Source organism: Martes martes (genome assembly GCF_963455335.1).
Source record: "Martes martes genome assembly, chromosome: 14".
NCBI classification, from domain to species: Eukaryota; Metazoa; Chordata; class Mammalia; order Carnivora; family Mustelidae; genus Martes; species Martes martes.
Genome location: NC_137902.1, coordinates 10,728,089 through 10,747,953, shown reverse-complemented (window position 1 = coordinate 10,747,953; position 19,865 = coordinate 10,728,089). Strand labels below are relative to the sequence as shown.

Here is a 19,865-nt window from a genome sequence, read left to right as displayed (position 1 = left end):
GCTGATGTTTGATAACATGGACTCTTGTTAGTAACCTCTCCTGGAATACGGCCACCTGCCAGTCTCAGTTCTGGGTCATCAGAGTTTACTGGGTTGACTAGGGCATCTCCTACACCATTTTGCCAACTGGTGGGATTCCAGTTGTGTCCAGGATGTTGCAGGGTCCAAGACACAGAGGAGACAGGACCGCACTTCCTCCCTCCAAGTTCTTCTCACTCCCCCTAGACCTGACACCTCAGATTGGGCATATAGTACATTCATTCATTTATTCACTGAAGACTCACCAAGAGCAGTGTGCCAGGCCTTGGGTATACATCGATGGGCAAATCAGACACAGTTCCTGCCTGTGGTCTTGATATGAAGACCCCTCCACACAGAGCTGAGATTGCTCTTTCTCTGCCTGCTTCTCTGTCCCTAGACCCCGAGATGTCTGGGCTTAGGTACTTGGGTCTGTCATCCCCTTGGAAGTAGGGTCTGTCTGTCCTTTGCTGGTGCAAGAACCCTCCTTGGAAGGTCTTCTTTCTCCCTACCTACTCCCCCTTTCGTCCAAGACTGAGATATGGCTCCTCATTCCCAGGGACTACCCTCTAATCCATTTCTCCTGCTCACAAAGTCCTGGCTGGGTCTCTCCTAAAACCCATGAGATCTGGTCTCCCCAGGGACAAATTAATGGTTAGTTTGAACTTTGCATCTTGAATGTCTATTTGGTTTAAATTAGTAAACCTAAGGAAATACACATAATCATGACAGGTGATGGGAAAACAAAGCCAAATTCCTCTGGGCTCTGGTTTGAGGCAGTGACCCCCAGGCCACCAGCCAGGTGATGGTCTGGCCTTTGACTATGAACCCCAAGGATGACGCTCCTAGTCTAACCTGCAGCCTCAGCTGCCTCAGGTGCTCAGGACTGAATGCTGTGTTGGCGACCAGCGACCCGGATGGCCTGTCGTGGGCAGCGATTGTGCCAGTCTCTCTCTCTCTCTCTCTCTCTTTTTTTTTTTTTTTTGATTTTCACAGCACAGCTGCCCAAAGATGCTGAGGGTGGGGGTCGGAAGAACTCGTCCCAGGGGCTGCCTGGTGCTGGTGGCTTGGCGTGGAGCCAGGCTCACCTTTGTCCCCAGTCCGTGTGCCAGGGCGTGGAGCCTGGCTGGCGGTTCTGAGGGCAAAACGAAGCTGCGAGTCTTCTCAGGGGAACTTCCTAGGGAAGGGGGAAAAACAAAGAATTTCAGGTCGGAAAGGACTAGGGAGAGCAAAAAGCGGGAGGGAGGGAGCTCTGTTCAGCAGGGTGCCGGGGCTTCCTGGGCCGGAGTCCCCCAGCGCGCCTCTGCCATCTGCCCACGTGCGGGCGGTAGCCGGGAGCCCGGGGCCGGAGAGCGGGAGTCGGAAGCCGAGCCTGGAGCCGCAGAGCAGCCGCAGGCGGGGACCCAGCGAGCGCGCTGCCCCGGGAGCCGAGTGCAGGGGCCGCCCACTGGCGGGGGAGCCGGGGAGCGCGCAGGGGAGGCGGCGGCAGCCGCGGCGGCGGCGGGGCTTCCCCGGGCTTCCCCTCCCATCCCGGGGCCGCGGGCGCACGGCGCCAGGGCGCGGGGAGTCCCCAGGGCGCCCCCAGCTCGGCGCCGGGCTGCGGGGCTGGGAGCGGCGGACGCGGCGTCCGCGAGCCCCGGGGCCCGCGGCGGCTGGCGGTTTGGGCTGAGCCCTCCCCAGCGCCCGCCCGCCCCCGCCCGGCGCCCGCCTCCCGCCTCCCGCCCCCGCCCGCGGCCTGGAGCGCGCCTCCCTCGCCGCCCCGGGTCTGGCGAGCCTGCGCCGGTCGAGCTGCGAGAGCCGCCGAGAGCACCACCGCCGCCGTAGCCCCGGGAGCTGCTCCGGCCGCACCATGCGGGAGCTGGCCATCGAGATCGGGGTCCGAGCCCTGCTCTTCGGGGTCTTCGTGTAAGTAGTGGCGCGCCGCGGGCGCGCGGGCGCGGGGACCCACGGACCGAGCATCTCTGCGCCCCAACTTTGTTTGCGCCACCGCGTCCCCTCGGGGCCTGGATTCGAGGGGTCCTCCCCGCCCAGTGCCGGGGATGTGTCCTACGGGACCCTCATGATCGCCTTTCTGGGATCCGGGCCGCGGAGGGACCCGCGTAAGCCGGACTAAGACTCGCTCCCGCCACCCCCACCGCGCCAGGGAGTGGGACCGGCCGCCGCTCGGTCCCCTCGCCGGCGCCTGTCGCGGGCTGCGCACCAGCTGCCCGGGGAATCGGGGCTGCTCCCCCGGAAGCGGGCGCGCAACCCCGCTCGCGCCCTCGGGAAGTTTCTCCTTGGGTGCGATCTTCTGAGCCCGACGTTTGCAGTCCTTCCTCCTGGCCCTTCTGTAGAGCCCCTCGCCGTGCCCAGGGCTGGGCTCCATCTCCTAACCTGTGCCTGGCTTCGATGCCCCAGGGTTCAGGTGAGCGTTTTCCAAGGAGACGTTTGCGGTAGTTCTCCGGCTGGAAAACTGTTGCTGCGGGGGCTCCGGAAGTCGGGGGCCGCAGCCGGAGCTACGGGCTCCCTACGCCCTGAGCTCAGTGCGGAGCCCTTGTCCGCTTAGGGTGCGGGCGGGGGCTCTTGGGGACAGCAGCGAAATGCCCCTCCTGTCTCCGAGCGGCTGGTACCTGGAAATAGCGATCTTGGAAAGAGGAGGGGGCCCTGGCACAGGCTCTTTCAGAGATGTCTGAACCCCCGGGCGCCCCAGGGACCCGCTACCCACTGGCCTCCCGGGCCCAAGCGGCTGGGAGCGGTCGTGTCTCTGCCTTTCAGCTGCAAACCCTAAACACACCTCTCAGCTCAGACCCACTCCACAGCCCCTTTGATCTCTTGTGACAGAGGCGCCGCACCTGCACTTGACCCTCCATTAGCTGGTCAGGCTCTCTCTTCCCATCTGCCCGTGGTTGTTTTCTGACAACGCTGTAAATATTAAAGTTGCATGAACTTTCTGGACTTGCTCGCTTCTTTTGAAAAGCCCAGGCAGCCGTTCCAAACAGGAGGCCCCTCTCTGGATTCCTGCCCCAATCTGGAGTCATTGATGGCAGGTGGGAGACTGTGAGTTGACTTCTGTTCCTGCAGCCCAGGGTATATACATGAAAAGAAAGACCCTTTCTTGCATGTTTTTCTTTCCTAGGGATCAGATTCCTCCAGAGTATTTATTCACAGCATCATAAAGGATGGTGAGTTCCCCCAGATGCGGACAAACCCCCTCTCCCAGCTTCTGACCAAACACTGCTGTTATTCAGTGGGAAAAAGGACTGAGAATTTCAGTTGGGTTTTGATGCAGTTGGGAAAACAACAAAACAAAACAAAAAACACTTTTCCCTTCTCCTCCTCTATTTTTCTACCTTTGGAATAGACATTATAACTAGTGATAGCGTGTGATCAGATGGGGACAGTTTCCAGTTGGCAGCTAGGCTAAATCCCATTGAATTATTATGTGATGGAAATGATAAAACAGTGTTCAGTACACGGTAGGATTTAGCATTTATTTGGGGAGTGTGTGTGTGAGTGATGCTGAAATAAAGTGAGGTAGGCTTGTAGGTTGCCTGGTTTGATTGTTGCCGGGAATTGTCAGATTAAAAAAAGGACCCGACGGTGTGCAAATATTTATATTGTTTACAGATTTCCCTTCACATATTCCCCAAAACATTCATGAGCTGTTTACAAATAGATGACGGTCTGTGCCGTGGATTTGAAGATGTGATAATTATTGTTTTACGTGCTTTTTGCTTCCTCAAAGAATGTTATGTAAAAATCAGGCGGTTTATATTCTTTTTTCCAAACTTCCCCTTTTATTAATTAATAGGGGATCTGCTCTCACCCAAGGGAAACACTTGGTCATTGATGGTGTTTTTGGATGATTCCCTGATTTCATATCAATTGGACATATTAACAGTGTGTCCAACGTGTAGCTCTTTGACCTGCAAAGACCAGCTTTGGTATCACTGGAAGGATCCCTGGGTGGGTGGGAATCTTGGATGTTTAGATGCTGTTATCATCAAGCAGATAGCCACCATTGGAAGGACAGACTGGGTGCTCACAGATACAGATGACCCTTTGTTTTCTTAGATAAGCTCCGGTGAGATGACAGAGGCTGACTTTTGGAGGAAGTTTTAGTCTTCCTTTTGCCAGTGGTGGTCTGATGGCAAGATTCCGAGGTTTGTCCCCAACTCTGCTCGTGAAGGTGGTGATCTCGGTAGCAGGCCCTCACCTGAGTAGGTTGAGAAATTTCTGGGCAAGCTGCATCTACTTTCACTGCTGCTGAGAAATTCATTATCTGCTCCTGCTTGGTGTAGGTCTCCTATTTCTCAGGATAAGAGAATCATCTTTTTGGGGGGAAGATACCTTGCTTCTCTGCCAACTTGTGCCTCTGGGGAATATCACCTGTGCACGCACTTGTTCTTGGATTATATTTGCTCTGTGTGAGAGCAGGATCCCACCAGCTGATGCCCACCTGCTCCTAGGAGTTCGAAGTTAGCACTAATGAAATGCAGCTTTGGACCCTTGGGTTGTAGGTTATATGTTATATGGCTATATGCTTTTTCTTTCTCCTTAGGGAACCAGTTCTCTGTCTCTAGACCAGGTTTAGTGCTGAGGTTCAGTGATTCAGGGTCCCAAGAGAATGCTCTCCAGGAAACCCCCATAGATCATCCAAGAGGTACGCACTGCCTTTTGGGCAGCCCTGCCTAAGAAATTCATGCCACTGGAAGAAAACTAGGAACGGGTAATGCAAAGCAGGGCTGGCACATAAAGCTTAACCTAACAGGAAATAAATTGGTTAACAGTGTTTAGGAAAAATCAAAGTATAACATGTAGCTTTGAGGCTGCATTTAGCTGGCGTGGAGGCCCCTTTGCTCTTTCTTGTGGACCGTGGGTGGAGCAGAGAGCAGGAGCGCCAGTGGGCTATCTCTGTCCTGCTGCCACCCAGGACTCCAGCAGAGATCCTGTGAGCTTTGGTGGACGTGCGAAGCCGGCCCCAGACCTTGCTGAGCCAGCACAGTGTGGATCCAAGGTGGTCAGCCAACAGCCCCCAGGCAGGTGCCATAGGACTAGAGTATATTACCTCCCCCTCACTGCCCTCGCTGGCATGTAAGTGCTGTTTGTTGAAGACTTATGATGTGCCAGGTGGTCATGAAGACAGTCACACGTACCACTGAAGCCTTGTACATGCCTGATGGAAGGGTACATTGGCAGCTGTGCTCACGCATGCAGAGGTTGAAGCACAGACAGATTGAGGGACCGCCCCGGTCACAGAGCTAAGAAGGGCAGCTCTGAGATCTAAATCGAGGTGCTCCTTCTGTGTCATCGGGACACTCGGTCACCTCACTATACTGCTCCGGAAAAAATAACAGCCAGTGAGGGGCACTCGGGTTTATTGTGCAAAAGGTGTTCTGTGGGATTTCTCCGGTCTCGTCTTGCTTGAGATGTTCTCCCCACTTTACAGGTAAACCAGCGGTTACAAAGGGTAGGGAGCTTGCCTGAAGAGACTCAGCTGGCGGGAGGTGTCGTCTGGGTCTGAGCAGGCGGTCGGCCCCGTGTCCCCGGGCTGCCGGCCGCTCTTACAGAATGGGTCCAGCACCAGGCTTCCGGGACTAGAGCAAAGGCGACCGCATTCTAGAAGCCGTCCCCGTCTATGACCCGTTGTCTCTGGAGAAGCAAATGAATGGCCTGGAATGATGTGTGGAAAGGGCTGTCACTCTGGTTCTCACATTGGAGTCTCAGGGCGACATTTCAAAGGGGGGGCGGTGGTGGTTAAGGTTCCCGTTCCCTAAGAGATGGAATTAGGACACGTTACAGATTTTGAAGGGTCTTCCTTAGGTCTCTGGAGCCCAGAGGGTGAGATGTGGAGAGAAGATTGCAGGTCAGAACCTAAATGGTAGGATTTAGAACCGGCGGCCAGTAGGCTTGTGTACCTGTTGGCCCTTGTCCGGAAAACTCTTTGTTTCTAGCACTGCAGAATGGGCTCTGGAAACATGAGAAATGCTGCATCAGAAATGCTGACGGAGGAGGTGGGCTACCTCTTTCACCCGTGAATCTGTGTTCCCTGCGGTCCTCAGTCCCTCCCTCTTCCTCTCTCTCCTCTCTGGGGCTCCGGGTGGCCCCCTGGCTGGGATGTCCCTCTCGGAGCTGTGGGGCTGCTTGGGACACTGGGTTGCTCAGGTAATGAACGGCGTTTGCCTCAACTCAGATCAGTCCTGCATCCTTCTTGGAGCCCTTCGTGGGCTGGGAGCCTGTGCCGGGTGCTGGGGATATTTGGAGAAGGAAGACCGGGGGCAGGGGGCCTCCCCAGAGCTCACAGGTTGGTCGGGTGAGCACACAGAGGGCCGCTGTTTGTAATTTTCCCCCGTGTAATCACCGGCTTTGAAAGTTTTGCCTTCAGACATTTTTCTGGGGGCGGGCATTGTGCTGGTTATTTTCTTCCCCTTTGTTGGCTCACTTCGGTTGGTAGGATTCGAACAGACCCAGGGAAACCTGGCACTTCCGCTGATCTGGGCGGTTTGCTTGAGGGCACTGGCTGTCAGGTAGGTTTTTGGAGTATTGGCAGAAGGGAACACACTTTCATTACTACCCCTCAGCATCCCGTCTGGGGCTGTAGGCCGGGGGCGGTTGTGGTAGTTGGACAAAGTGCTCAGTTTATTGAGAGGGAGGGAGTAATGAATCCCGGGAGGGAGGGAAGGAGGAGGCAGGGGCCCAGGAAGGCTGCCCCGAGCTGGCATCCCACCCGAGTCTGGAGCATCGAGTGGCAGGTGTGGAGGGCCTGGCCCGAGGACATGCCTGTGGATAGAGTGTCCGGGAGCCAAGGCTGCAGGGTTTAGAGGCGTATTTCGGGTGGGGATCAGGTCCCTAGGTGTGGCCTCAGCACAGAATGTGGGTTTGGAGGTGGCTGGTAAGAGTGGCAGGAGGTGAGTCTGGGATGAGAATGTGGGTGCCCTGACAGGAGGCATGGACATTCCCTTAGAAGCAGTAACTGGGGAGCCCAGGGAGGTTTGAAACGAACAAGTCTCGTGCTCAGATGCTTGCCCAGGATGGAAAGCGATAGCTCCCTTCGGTACAGAGGCTGTTTGCTTGTGTGACAGTACCCAGCTCCGCCGCTGCCGCTGTGCCCCACTGGGGGCCAGTGTTTTCTTCTGCCTTGGGTTGTGGTCAGCCGCCTCCATGTCTGGCTCCAGACTGCTGACTGCTGGACGGTGGGGGCTGGGACTCTATTGTTATCTTCGTTGTTTTCTTTGTACTCCTAGCCAGACCTTCCTTGGCACGAACGTGGTTGGTGCCTCCTGAGTGCCCACCGGATTGCACGTGATTTCTGGCGGTCATCCAGCCCTCCGAGCGATCAGCCTCAGGGCACGACAAGGCCTCCCCAGGGGTGGTTTGCTGACCACCTGCGTCAGAATTGCCTGGGGCTCGGTTCCTACTTAACTGAATCAGCATTTGGGGATGGCGTCCTGGGAATCTGCATTTTTAACAGCAGCTCCTTCTGTGCATCACATATGGGAACTCCGAACATGCAGTCTACACCCTCTCGTGGTAGGAGGGTCTCCTCTGGTTCTTTCCTCCTTTCTGGCCACACAGGAGACTACGTTTCCCAAACCCCTGCCGTAGGGTGGAGCCGTGTGGCACATCGAGGCAGCGTAAATCCTGGAGTGGCCTGTCATTGTCCCTCTCTGACGGTGGCTAGCATGGAGCTCTATGTTGTGATGACAGAGCGGCAGCATGCGAGCTGTGGGACAGCTGCCCTGGAGAGCCATGCCCTTGGCCGTGGGCTTTGTGGGACAGAAGGAAACTTCGTGTTAACAATGATATGGGGGATGGATTAGCTACTGGAAAACAAGTCTGTTCCGTCTGGCTAATACACCCGGAACAGTTTTGCTTGCTGCCTAGAAACAAAGAGTCACTGAGGCAAAGTGGGATGAGGGAAGCCCACGGACTTTGGAGCTAGGCAGGTCTATGTTTGGAGTTTGGCTGTGCCCAGTGATTAGCAAATTGCCTAAAACTTCTTCATGTGGGAAATGGGAACCACACTCAACGTCACTGGATGTTAGTAGATAAGATGCTCTAAGTGCCGACAGTCCACAGAACAAAGATTAGATGCTTCTCCCCACTCCTGTGACTCTCAGTACCCATGAATGAGAGTGTTAAATGAAGGCGTGTTCATCTTGTCACAGGTGCTCAGCAAATGGTAGTTAGGACCACTGTCCTTTCATTGAGATGAATCCATAACATCCCTGAAGAGAAATGCTATAGGCAGTTAACGGTACTCAGATTCAAATGATTCACTGCAGGATCTCTAGAAGATAATAAACTTGTTTAAATATGTTTCAAAGGATTCCTTTTAGCCCCCATCAGTGACGTATGTGAGTTGCCATGAGCTCATTCAATGGGTTGTCCCCCCCCCCACCACCACCATAGAGCAGTGTGGCTGGCTCGCTGTTTAATGAAGGGGTGGCCTCAGCACTGTGCTTTCTTGCGTCGGTCACTTAAATCGGTGGCCATTTACAACAGTGATTTTAGGACATTGAATCAGAAGGGGTATTAGCAGAATTGCCTTGGGCCATGGGGAGTTAAAATGCTGCATTCCTATCCTTTACTTTCGAGTCTGTGTTCATCACCCAGGGCTCTGTGAGAAGCCCGGCGCAGGGACTTTTCCATCAGACACCCTGTCCACCCCCAGTCGGTGCTGGGCTGAGTGTGCCGAGTGCCTCTCCCCTCCCTGGGGAGGCTTCTGCCTTGTCATCTGATAAATGAAGCAGCCTTCCGTTTGAAATATTATTCGCCACTGTAAAGTGAGTCTGCTGAACCCAGAATTCTGAGAATTGATGATGTTTTGCCACAGGGAGATAAATGCTTATAGCACGGCAAAAAAGGAGAGCCTTAGTTTCATAACTTGTGGGTAAAGTTATCTCAATTAGTTATAAGGATTATGCCTTTTATGACCCACCCAAGGCTCATAAAAGCTCCCTACGTTTATTTTTCTGTGATAGTGTTTTTAAATATGAAAATCATCTTAGTCATAGTTATTTCCTTAAAAAATATAATCTTGGTGTTCTGTGGATGGATTAGGAGCCCTGGTTCGTGGCAAGGAGGTGGACTCACACAGAACCAGACCTGTCCGCGTGTTCTCATTGGTCAGCTAAAGGCACAGAGGTATCGAGGGGCTTGGAGATGTCCGGGATGGGTGAGCAGGAGGCAGCTCTGAGCCCAGGGATGGCTGCATCACCAGCTTTCAGGATGACTGTGAAAAACCATCCTGCAGAGCTGAGGGATGAGTTGTTTTTCTGTCTCCACCGAAGACGAAGGAACGAGAAACAGGGTCAGAAGCCGCAGGAGCATCTAAGTTGCTTGTCAGAAAGGTAGCAGTCTGCCAGTCAGTGCTAGACGTTTCCTTTCTCCTTTACGAGTGGGTTTTAAAAACATTTCTACTCAAGCGTTAGTTCGAACCATATGCAATTGCTGATATTTGACTGTCTTGACCTACAAAAAGAGAAATTGCATTTAGCTCAACCTAAAAATAATATACACAAGGAAAAAAATGCATGATTTATAATTGCACGGCTTCCCAGAATACGCTTTACCCATCAAGCCCCATCTCCCCCCCCGACCCCAGCCCCGGGGCGCCACCACCGTGACTTTGAGCATCATTTTTGAACTCCGTGTAAGTAGAATCATACAGCATGACCTCTTGTGTGTGACCGTCGCGCTCAGTCTGTTTTAGAGGTTTATCGGTGTTGCACTTACTTGTAGCTTGTTAATTCTGATCATCGTAGAGGCTTTCCTGGTATGACGGTACATCTTTCTTCTTTCACTGTTTATGGGCATTTGGGTTGTTTGTTGGCTTGGGTTAGCAAGCATAATGCTACTGCCTGTTTCTTGGGTGAACATACTTTGTAATTTCTGTTGGGTGTATACCTAGGCGTGGAAAGGCTAGGTTATTCATTTGAGGTTTTTAACGAAGGATTTGGCCTTTCTTTATCTACTTCTGACATAGGTATGTAGTCTGTATCCTGCTTTACTCTCCATCTGTCGAGCAGTCCGTGGTGGGTCTGGTGAATGACATGGGGGGAGCCAAGGGCTGGGTCCCCCCTTGGCAGGCGGGTGGGCAGCGTGGCTCAACATGAAGGCTTGGGAATTATTTCCTGACTGCTGATTCTAAAGACGAGCCTTAGCCTTCTCATCTGTAAAGTGGGGACAAGAGTATTGCCCACCGGGATGCTGTACGGTTGAAATAATGCAATGTGTGACAGGTGTCTCCTACAAAACTGACACCTGGGAAGTATTCAAGCCAATCTCCGTCCCTTACTCCATCTTCCTTCCTGTGGGGAGGTAGAGTTGGTGGTCAATGCAAAAAATACCCTAATACCCCGATGAAGTGATAATAAGAAGAAGAATGCAGCTGTCAGCCCCAGAGGAGAGCTGAGCCTTGAACTAGGATTTAGGAAGTTTCGGGGGACCGTTCTAAATAATCTTCCAAGAAATCATTGAGGAGAAGACATGGCCAGTACATATATATGTGGAGGTATCTTTTAATTGAGCTGTATCTCCAGCTGTAGAGGGAGGAGAGGAGACAAGCTTTAACGCTTCCTGTATATCCACTTTGCTCTAGGCACTTGTCATGTGCCTTGGATGATTTAATCTTTGCAACCTCCCAAAAGGCCGTATTGTTGTCCTCATTTATAGAGTGAAGAGTTAATGCTCCTCCTATACAAAAAGCTCTCACGAATCAATAAGAAAAGAGCTCTTTAAGTGAAAAATGGGCAGCAGAACTAACAGGGAACTAACAAGTACACAAATAACTAATGCGCCTTTAAAACTGTGCTTTCCATAGAAATGCAAAATACGTATCTGAAAAGGACAAAATAACATTGCGTATAGATTAGCACGTGGTTTTTATTGTGCCAGGACAAAAGAATGCACCGCCATTGGAATTAGGAGGTAGGCAACTATCTGTTGAAGATACCCATACACTGTCGTTAAGTGATAAAAAGTAGGTTACGTAAGTGTGCATAATGTTACTTTAACGTGGTAGTGTAATAAAATCAATTTGTGTTTATATCTGTAAGAGAAAGAGCTATAAAGATATACAACAAAATCTTAATGGTGGTTATTTTGTGCGGATGGGTTGTATAACATTTGCTTTTTTCTTCATACTGTTTATTGTCCACATTATTTTACAGTAAACATTTATTACTTTCATACACAATCAGAAAAATCAATATAGGAGTTTCCTGTTGTGGGGGGAGAAAGCAGCTAATGGACTGTCCTTCCATAGGGCACTGGGTAGTCCTCCGGGATTGCTTTAGAAATAGCTGAAGTGGGAATGTGTTGGAAGTCAACCTTTCTATATATTTTTTAAAAGATTTATTTATTTGAGAGGAAGCACACGACCACGAGAATGGGGGGCAGAGGGACAGAGGGAGAGGGAGAGACAGAATCTCAAGCGGACTCCGTGTTGAGCGTGGAGCCCGACATGGGGCTTGATCTCACGACCCCGAGACCCCGCCACCTTTCTGTATTTAACAGCAACTGAAATATCGAAAGGAAAACCAGAAAGTAAAGAGTAACATCCAGATGTACAAGACGTTGGTGAAGCAGATGTTATTGGGCTGCAGGCGGGATGTAAATGGACATAACCCCTTAGAAGAGCGGTGTTGCACTGCACGGACAGCTGTGAAAGTATCCTGCCCTTTGACTTGAACTCTTAGAAAAATGTCTTGAGGCACTGATGTAAAAATGCAAAAATCCTCATGTATGAAGATATTCATTGCTATAGTCCATACAAAGCAAATCTATTTGTCAAGTAAAAATAAAATAAATTAAAACTCAAATGGTCAATACTTGAAGAATTATGAACATAAGAGAATACTATATGCTATTTAAAATAATAATTTTGAGAATCAGAAGAAACATGGTAACATTTTATGGTGTGATCGTTGAGAGGAAAAAGTACTATACGAGAATCAATCTCAGAATCAAAGCTATGGGGAATATGTTTGATTTGCACAAATATTAGGAAGGATTACACAAAAGTGCATGTGTGTGCTGGCAATGAATGTTTCTCCTCACTTTCACATTTTCTTTAAATTATAAACTAGTTGTGAAAGTTGAAACAATACAAAAAGTGTAAAGACCTGCTTCCCCTCTGTGCCAGTTCCATTCCCTTGACTTTTTATTTTGATTTATTTTATTTTTTTACAACTTTTTTAAAGTAACATGGGGCTCAACATGGGTCTCAAACTCATGACCCTATGATCTACAGACTGAGCCAGCCAGATGCCCCTCCTTTCATTTTTTAAAGTCAAACTTTTAAACAGTGTGTACTCTTTTGTGTGAGTATTTTGCTTGGCACGTACCTGACATTCATTCATGTTGTGCTTCGCTGTAGTTCATATGTATATGTATATATTACATATTTTATTTAATATATACATACAATAAAAATATCAGTACACATAAAATAAAATAAAAATGGAATAAAAACTGAAAACACATTTTATATCTATAGTTGAAATTTTTTACTTAGTTTAGATCTACTTGAGTCTTTTTACTGGCTGTGCAGCGTTTCATCATATTAACCTATTCATGGAATTTGCAGGTGTTTTCATTTTTTCCTGCAGCACACAATGTTATGATTGTGCTTACACTCTGTAGCGCACCTGTTAAAATATCGCTGTGATAGACTTTTGCAAATGAAATTTCTTGGTCAAAGGCTGTGTGTATTTTAAATTCTGTTGGACACTGCCAAATTGTCAGTCCAAAGGGATATATACACGCCTACATTCTGTTTTTCGACATCCTTGCCAACACTGGATGTTGGTAATGTTTTATATTTATAAAACATTTTTATCTTTTCACTCTGGTATTGGCAATTTTTCTTTTTTTCAATTAATTTTTTAATTTTTAATTTTAATTCCAGTATAGTTATCATACAGTTTGGTTTCAGGTGTACAACATAGTAATTCAACAACTGCATACATGACCTGGTGCTCATTATGACTGGTGCCCTCCTTACTCCCCATCAGGTGATTACATCCCCCACTCATCTTCCCTTTGGTGACCATCAGTTTGTTCTCTCTCTTTCCTTTGCTCATTTATTTTGTTTCTTAAATTGCACCTATGAGTGAAATAATATGATATTTGTCTTTCTCTGACTTATTTCAATTAGCATAATACCCTTTAGTTCTTTTCACATCATTGCAAATGGCAAGATTTCATGCATTTTATTGCTGAAATTATATTCCATCACATATATACCACATCTGCTTTATCCATTCATCTCCTGATGAACAATGGATGAGCACTAACCTTCTGTTTACTGTCTCTGTGAACTTGGAAGTTCCTTTATCTCTATCCTTCTGTTCCCTGTTCTTCAAATGGGAGGGTGGCTTGTGTGATTTCTGTGTTTTATAATTTGTTCTGGTTTCCTGTGTGGTCATATACGTGGGCAATTTTTTCGTGAATTTATACAGCTTGAACATAATAGTCTGTGTTTGGTGGTTACAGAGCTCTAAATATATTAAAGCAAGTTAACTGTACTATTCAGATCCTCTATATTCTCACTTTAAAAAATTCATCCTTCTTAATTTGGTCTTTTCTTTGTTAAGTAGTCTCTACACTCAACGTGGGCCTCAAACTCATGACCCTGAGATCAACAGTGGCATGCTCCGCCCACTGTGCCAACCAGGTGCCCCTAATTTGGTCTTTTTAATGTGAAGCTATGCTACCTCTCAACCTAGGGTAGTTAGAGCATTTACATTTTGGGGGGAAATAACTAATAACTAATATTTTGTCATATTGCTGCCAGCTTATTCTGTTTTCTTTTTGTGGTACTCTTATTCTTTTTCCCCTGATTTCTTGCTTTTGGCTGAATAGTTCAAGTTTTCTTCACTGTCCTCCTTTTTTTCTTTTAGTGATTTGGAGATCAGAATTCCCACATCTATACGTCAAATTAGTGTTCTTAAATTTTATCTCCTTCGGATGAACCTTTTAGTATGAGGAAGTTTTCATCTTTGTGTTCATGTTCCTTATCTTGAAGTATGCTTTATCTAATGCATAGCTACATTATATTTCTTGAGATTAATGTCTGCACAGAATACATTTCTTACCCTTTACTTGTAACCTGTCTGTGTTTTTAATGTATCCCTCTTATAAGCAGCATTTAGTTGTACCTTTTAATTTTATTCAATATGGTTCATCTTTGTCATTTAATTGGAGTGGTTAAGCCACTTACATTTGATGCAATTATTGATATGGTTGAGTTTACCAGTTCGTTATTTGTTTCTTATTTGCCCTATCTGCTTTTTGTCCCTTTTTTCGCTTTTCTTTTAGGCTAATATTTGTTAATATTCCATTTAACTTCTTTGTTGTATTTTTAGCTACACCTCTTCAAAAATGTTAACAGTTTCTCTTGCAATTACAATACACATTTTTTAACCTATCACTATTAAGTCAATATTACATCATTTCAAGTACAATGAAAAAATCTTATGACAACATATTTTCAATTCTTTCCTTATGCCTTTGATACATTGTCATAGAATTCACTTCTATGTATAAGTCACATAAAACATTTGTCTTAATTGATATACTTTTATAGAAATTATATAAAAATATTTACCCACATACTTACCATTTCCAGTGATCTTTATTACTTCTCTCAGATTTGGTTTTTCCTTTAGGATTATATCCCTTCAGCCTGCAGAACTTCCTTCAGCTTTTCTTGGAGGGCATATTTGCTAGAAATGAGTTCTCTTGGCTTTTGTTCTGTTAGAATTGTCTTTATTTTGAAAGATATCTTTGTTAGATGTAGAATTCTAGGTTGACAGTTTTCTTTCAGCGATTTAGAGATGGCTTTGGAATTGTCTTGTAGATTTCATTATTTCTGATGAGAAGTTACCTGTCATGGTCATTGTTGCTTTCCTGAATGTCATGTGGTTTCCTTGTTGGCTGCTTTTAAGAGTTTATCTTCATCTTTGGTTTTTAGCAGTTAGACTATGATATGTCTAGGTTGGTCTCATTGTATATTTCCTGCTTGGGTTCCTGGACTTTCTCAGAGCAATGGTTTGATGTCTTTCATCAGTTAAATATTTATAAGACATTCCTTTTTCACATACTTCTCCTGCCCTGATCTCTTTCTCCTTTCTTTTTGTTTTTTTTTTTCAATTATACAGATGTTAGACAGCTTTTATTACTCCCCAAGTCTTGGATGCTGTGTTGTATCTTTGTTGTTGTTGTTGTTGTTATTATCTCTTTCTTCCCTGTGGCTCAGTTTAAGCTAATTTCTAAGCTAATTTCTAAGCTAATTTCACATTCACCTGTTCTTTATTTTCTACTCTGTCTATTCTGCTGCCACACCCATGCGATGAATGTTTTATTTCCGATGTTCATTTTTTTCAGTTACAGAATTTCTATTTGGTTCTTTTTTAGAACGTTAGTTTTTTGGTTGATGTTTTCTTCTTATGCATCCATTCTCTTCATCTTTCTCTATAATCTTTTAATGTATTTATAATAGAAAGCCCCTTTCTGATAATTCCAATATCAAGGTGATCTATGGTTCTGATATTTTTTCCTGTGGATTGTGGGTCATATTTTACTGCCTTCTTCGCATGTGTAGTATTATTTTGTTTCCTATTGGACATTAAATCATGCATCATAGGAACACTAGATCATTACTGTCTGCCAAAGATTATTGGATTTTTATCCTTATAGGAAGTTGATCTACTGTTAGGTCACCTTCGTCCTTAGAACCTTGGTTCCAGGCTATATTTGTGTAAGTCTGTCTTGGTTTTGCCTTCGATCCTACAGTGCATCCTTTAGTTCTGGGATGTGTTTTTTATTACTGTACTTTGACTCTTCTGAGGTTTCAGTAGAAAGTCTAACTTGGAAAAACTTCAAGTCCAAACTCTATCTCCTGGGACTGGCTAGCTGCTGAAATTTCTGCTTCACTTTTAGACTGTGGCTGTTACTTCCCAATGGGGTCTTTGAGGTCTTGTCTTACATGTTGCAATATCTGAGTTAGTCAGTAATTTAAAGGGAATTTGTACACAGAATTTCAGGTTTCCCTTTTCTGGCTAAACTCCTTTTCAGGAAGGTTTCACCTTTGTTGTATTATCTGGTATTTTATTTCTATCTGCTTTTTCTTTTCTGTAGTTTTTTCCCCCTCTTCTGCTTTGCTGATTGTTATACCTTAAGGCTGTTCAGACCAGCTATAGATTTCTTTAGGTTTGCTTTCTTTTCAGTGGTGTTTTTTGAGAGGAAAGAGAGACAAAATGAATGGGTTCAATCAGCCATCTTGGGCTGGATGTCTTTTTAAAAATATTTTGCAAATTTTTCTTGGATACAATGTTCATGTTTTTAAATATATAAAATTATATTTTTAAAAAATTCATTGATTCTTACTTTTACCCGTGAATATTTTTGTGGTTTTCTGAGTCATCATTCGACTGGCCTCTTCTTTGCCCACTTAAAATCCTACTGGTATTTTCCAAGGCTTGGCTCAGAATTTGCTTTTCTGTGTTATCTTGTCTGAACCTATTAGCCCTGGATGAATATGTATATATAAAATGCTGATGACAGAGTCATATAGAAGACCCACATTTATCTTTTCACTTAATGATGGAAATATTTTGTTCCTGAATATGTTGTGCTTTTTTTTTTCTTTGTAAAGATTTTATTTATTTATTTGACAGAGAAAGAGAAACAGTGAAGGAGGGAATACAAGCAGGGGGAGTGGGAGAGGAAGAGGCAGGCTTCTTGCCGAGCAAGGAGCCCGATGCTGGGCTCGATCCCAGGACCCTGAGATCATGACCTGAGCCAAAGGTAGACGCCTAACGACTGAGCCACCCAGACGTACCATGTGTTGTGCTTTAATTGAGTTTTGTGGACCAATGAAAAGATTTCAGTCATGTAAGGAGACCATGTTAAACTTTAAAAATATGAACATGTACTCATGAAAAATAACATGAAACATAGATGCCTTGCTTTGATTTTTTTCCTGACACAGAAGATCCTCTTACTATTTGCTGAAAGTAGCCAGCTGGAGAGGTTTGGCTCTGAGGGTGATGAAGATGATGATGATGATAACAACTAGTATTTATTGAGCACTTACTGTATGCCGAGCAGTGTGCTATGGCACTTTGGGGTCCTTACGCTTTCACACAACCCTGTGAGATAGAAATTTACAATTCTTCTTATTTTTGGATGAGAAAACCAAGGCTTAGAAAGGTTAAAGAACATGCCCAGTGTCACACTGCTAATCAGTGAGATGAAAGCGCTTTCTGTGAAAAATTTAAATTGAGTATTTTAGGAGTTGGAACTATTCACAGCAGATTTGGGTGCAGAGGGGAAGCGAAGGGATTGGTAGTGTGGCTTTCTGATAATGAGATGACCCCGGCAACCCCCGTGAAGTCACGGACATGAAGGGGAGAAAATGGAACATTGACATTTTACCAGAAGGCACCACTGAGTGGATTATATTATACCCAGTGTCTGACCTGACCGGGCTTTAGCCGTTGCTCATCCATCTTCCTCTGTATTGTCTCCCAGATGGCCTTACTCAGATCCTCCTTGTGGTTCAGGAGCAGAGCTGAGCCTAGAACCTCACTCTCTTGACTCCTGCCCCATAGGCTGCTGGGGCGGCTGACGTCCTTTGCTCCTCCTGTGGCATCAGTTCTGCACAGTCGGTCTTGTCCATTCCCCACCCTGTCGGGATCCCTTGAATGCAGCTGTGTTTCTTTTCCTTTTTCCTTTTAAAAAGATTATTTATTTGTCAGAGACAGAGAGAAGCAGAGAGAGCACAAGCAATGGGGAGCGGCAGGCAGAGGGAGAAGCAGGCTCCCCTCCGAGCAAGGAGCCCGATACGGGACTCGATCTCAGGGCCCTGGGATCATGACCTGAGTCAAAAGCAGACACTGAAGCGACTGAACCATCCAGGCATCCCTGCAGCTGGGTTTCTAAACAGCCTCTGGAGGGAAGCTGGAGAGGAGAGCTGATTTTTATCAAAACAAGCTCTTGCTCAACGGGAAGTCCTTTGCCCAACACCGGTTTCCCTACCATGGTCCAGGTATCAAATGAGTAAGTTCTGGAAACCCCAGGCACGGCGTAGTGGTTGTAATTAACAGTCCTGTATTATGTATTTGAAGGTAGCTAAGAGAGTAAACCTTCAGTCTTCTCATCACAAAAAAGAACTGATGGTTCAGTGCCGTGATGGAGGTGTTAATTAACACTAGAACGATAATCATTTTGTAGTACGTAAGTGTATCAAAGCAACATGCTGTGCCCCTTACACATACACAGTGTCCATTAGATCTCAGGACAGCTGGAAAAAAGGAAGTCCTGACAGTTCCCCTCTGTGAACTTATCACACTTCCGTGGCACACGTGGGAGAGACGTGTCCACAGGCCCAGAGCAAGTGAGGTGACAACTGAGTCGTGCCTTCAAGTCTGTCCTCTCCTCATGGTTTCTGTGACCTGAAGTTTCCTGTGGACTTTGTCTTAAGTATCAGGACAAGGGATGAACCTGAAGTTCAGGAGTTGTTGTTTCTGGAGGTGGGTTTTTTTTTTTTTTTCCTGCAGGTGTTTTTTTTTGTTGTTGTTTTTGTTTTTTGTTTTTAGTGAAGTCCAGCTTTGAAAGCTGGAGGGCACTGCTCGTCTCACTGAGAATACCTACACTTTGGACGGAGTATCTGCGGATGGTGACACAGCACTTTCCTTGGTCCTGTTCCCTTATCCTGGGAGCAGCAGTGGGTCACACGGGGGCGGAGACTGCACTCCCTTCACTTCAGATGCAGTAGAAATCACCTCCATCCTTCACGCCAGCAGATTCAGATGTGCGTTGGTTGTGTCCCATTGATTGTGTCCCATACAGAGCCAGGCCCGAGAATGTGAGATGAGGAATGGTACACGCCTGCCTCACCAGGCCATGTCACCAGTGGACATCAGGGACCTTGGAGATTGGGACACACCAAGGCCAGTCCTTCTGGCTTGGGGAACTGGCGGTACAGGGGGCCTGGCCAGGAGGTGGGAGGGTACAGTGGAGTTGGGGTTTGGGTGGGAAGAATGGCAGTGCTCAGAGATGGGACACCAAATGGGGTGAGGATGTCTGGGAGCAGCGTTGCCCCGGCCAGACCTCGCTCCTGGCTCCCCAGCCTTGGGGGCTGCCCTTAGAAGTGCTTGTCCGGGAGTAATAGCATCTTTCTTTTTGGATGCTTCCTCTGTGTCAGGTGAGGGTCTTTTTTAGCATAAGCACATTTAATTCATTTTAAGAAAGTCTAAAAAGTGAAAAATCACGCCTAAAATCAGAATGACCTCATTAATATATTAAGAATTATATCATTCAACATCAGAAAGTATCTTTATTTTCGCAAAAAACCTCAGCAGGGGTAGCTGGAGAACAGCACAGCCTAATAATTTCAGTGACCACATTTTTCACTGTCAAATCGGTTTTGCCAAATACAGTCTAACGATTATTGTTCCACATCGCTGTTTTGGATGACCTGGAGAGGTCTCTATAGAAATTAGCAAATAGTCAGAATATAGGATTATTTAAAAGAAAGGCAGCTTTACGACTTTATAGAAATACAGTAGTAACAATCCTACTTTTTCACAGTGCAACCGGGTGAGGTTCTCAGGCTTTGTGTGCAATTAGCTCAGCTAGTCCTTACGACACCAGCATGAAGTGAATGCTGTTACCTCTCTCCCTTTGCAGGTGGGGAAGGGCAGGGTGGGGTTGGTGATCTGTCTGTGCTCATTTGCCAGTAGGTGGTGGAGGTAGAATGGGAGCCCAGGTCTGCCTGGCTCGGGTAGCTGGTGTTTCTGTCGCTCTCTTGCTGGGGTTGGTTGGGGTGATAGCTTTGTCTGCAGCCACCCACACGC

At 46.7% G+C, this 19,865-nt stretch overlaps 1 protein-coding gene across 1 annotated transcript in view; it reads left to right on the top strand.

Moving 5' to 3' along the window:
- The first annotated feature begins 1,750 nt into the window (after positions 1-1,750).
- The window catches only part of PLPP4 (phospholipid phosphatase 4), a 116,037-nt gene continuing 97,922 nt past the window's right edge, over positions 1,751-19,865 (top strand). Inside the window, exon 1 of the mRNA XM_080823188.1 lies at positions 1,751-1,923. Coding sequence (XP_080679314.1) covers positions 1,868-1,923 — 56 coding nt within the window. The 5' untranslated portion in view covers positions 1,751-1,867. The remainder of the gene's footprint in view (positions 1,924-19,865) is intronic.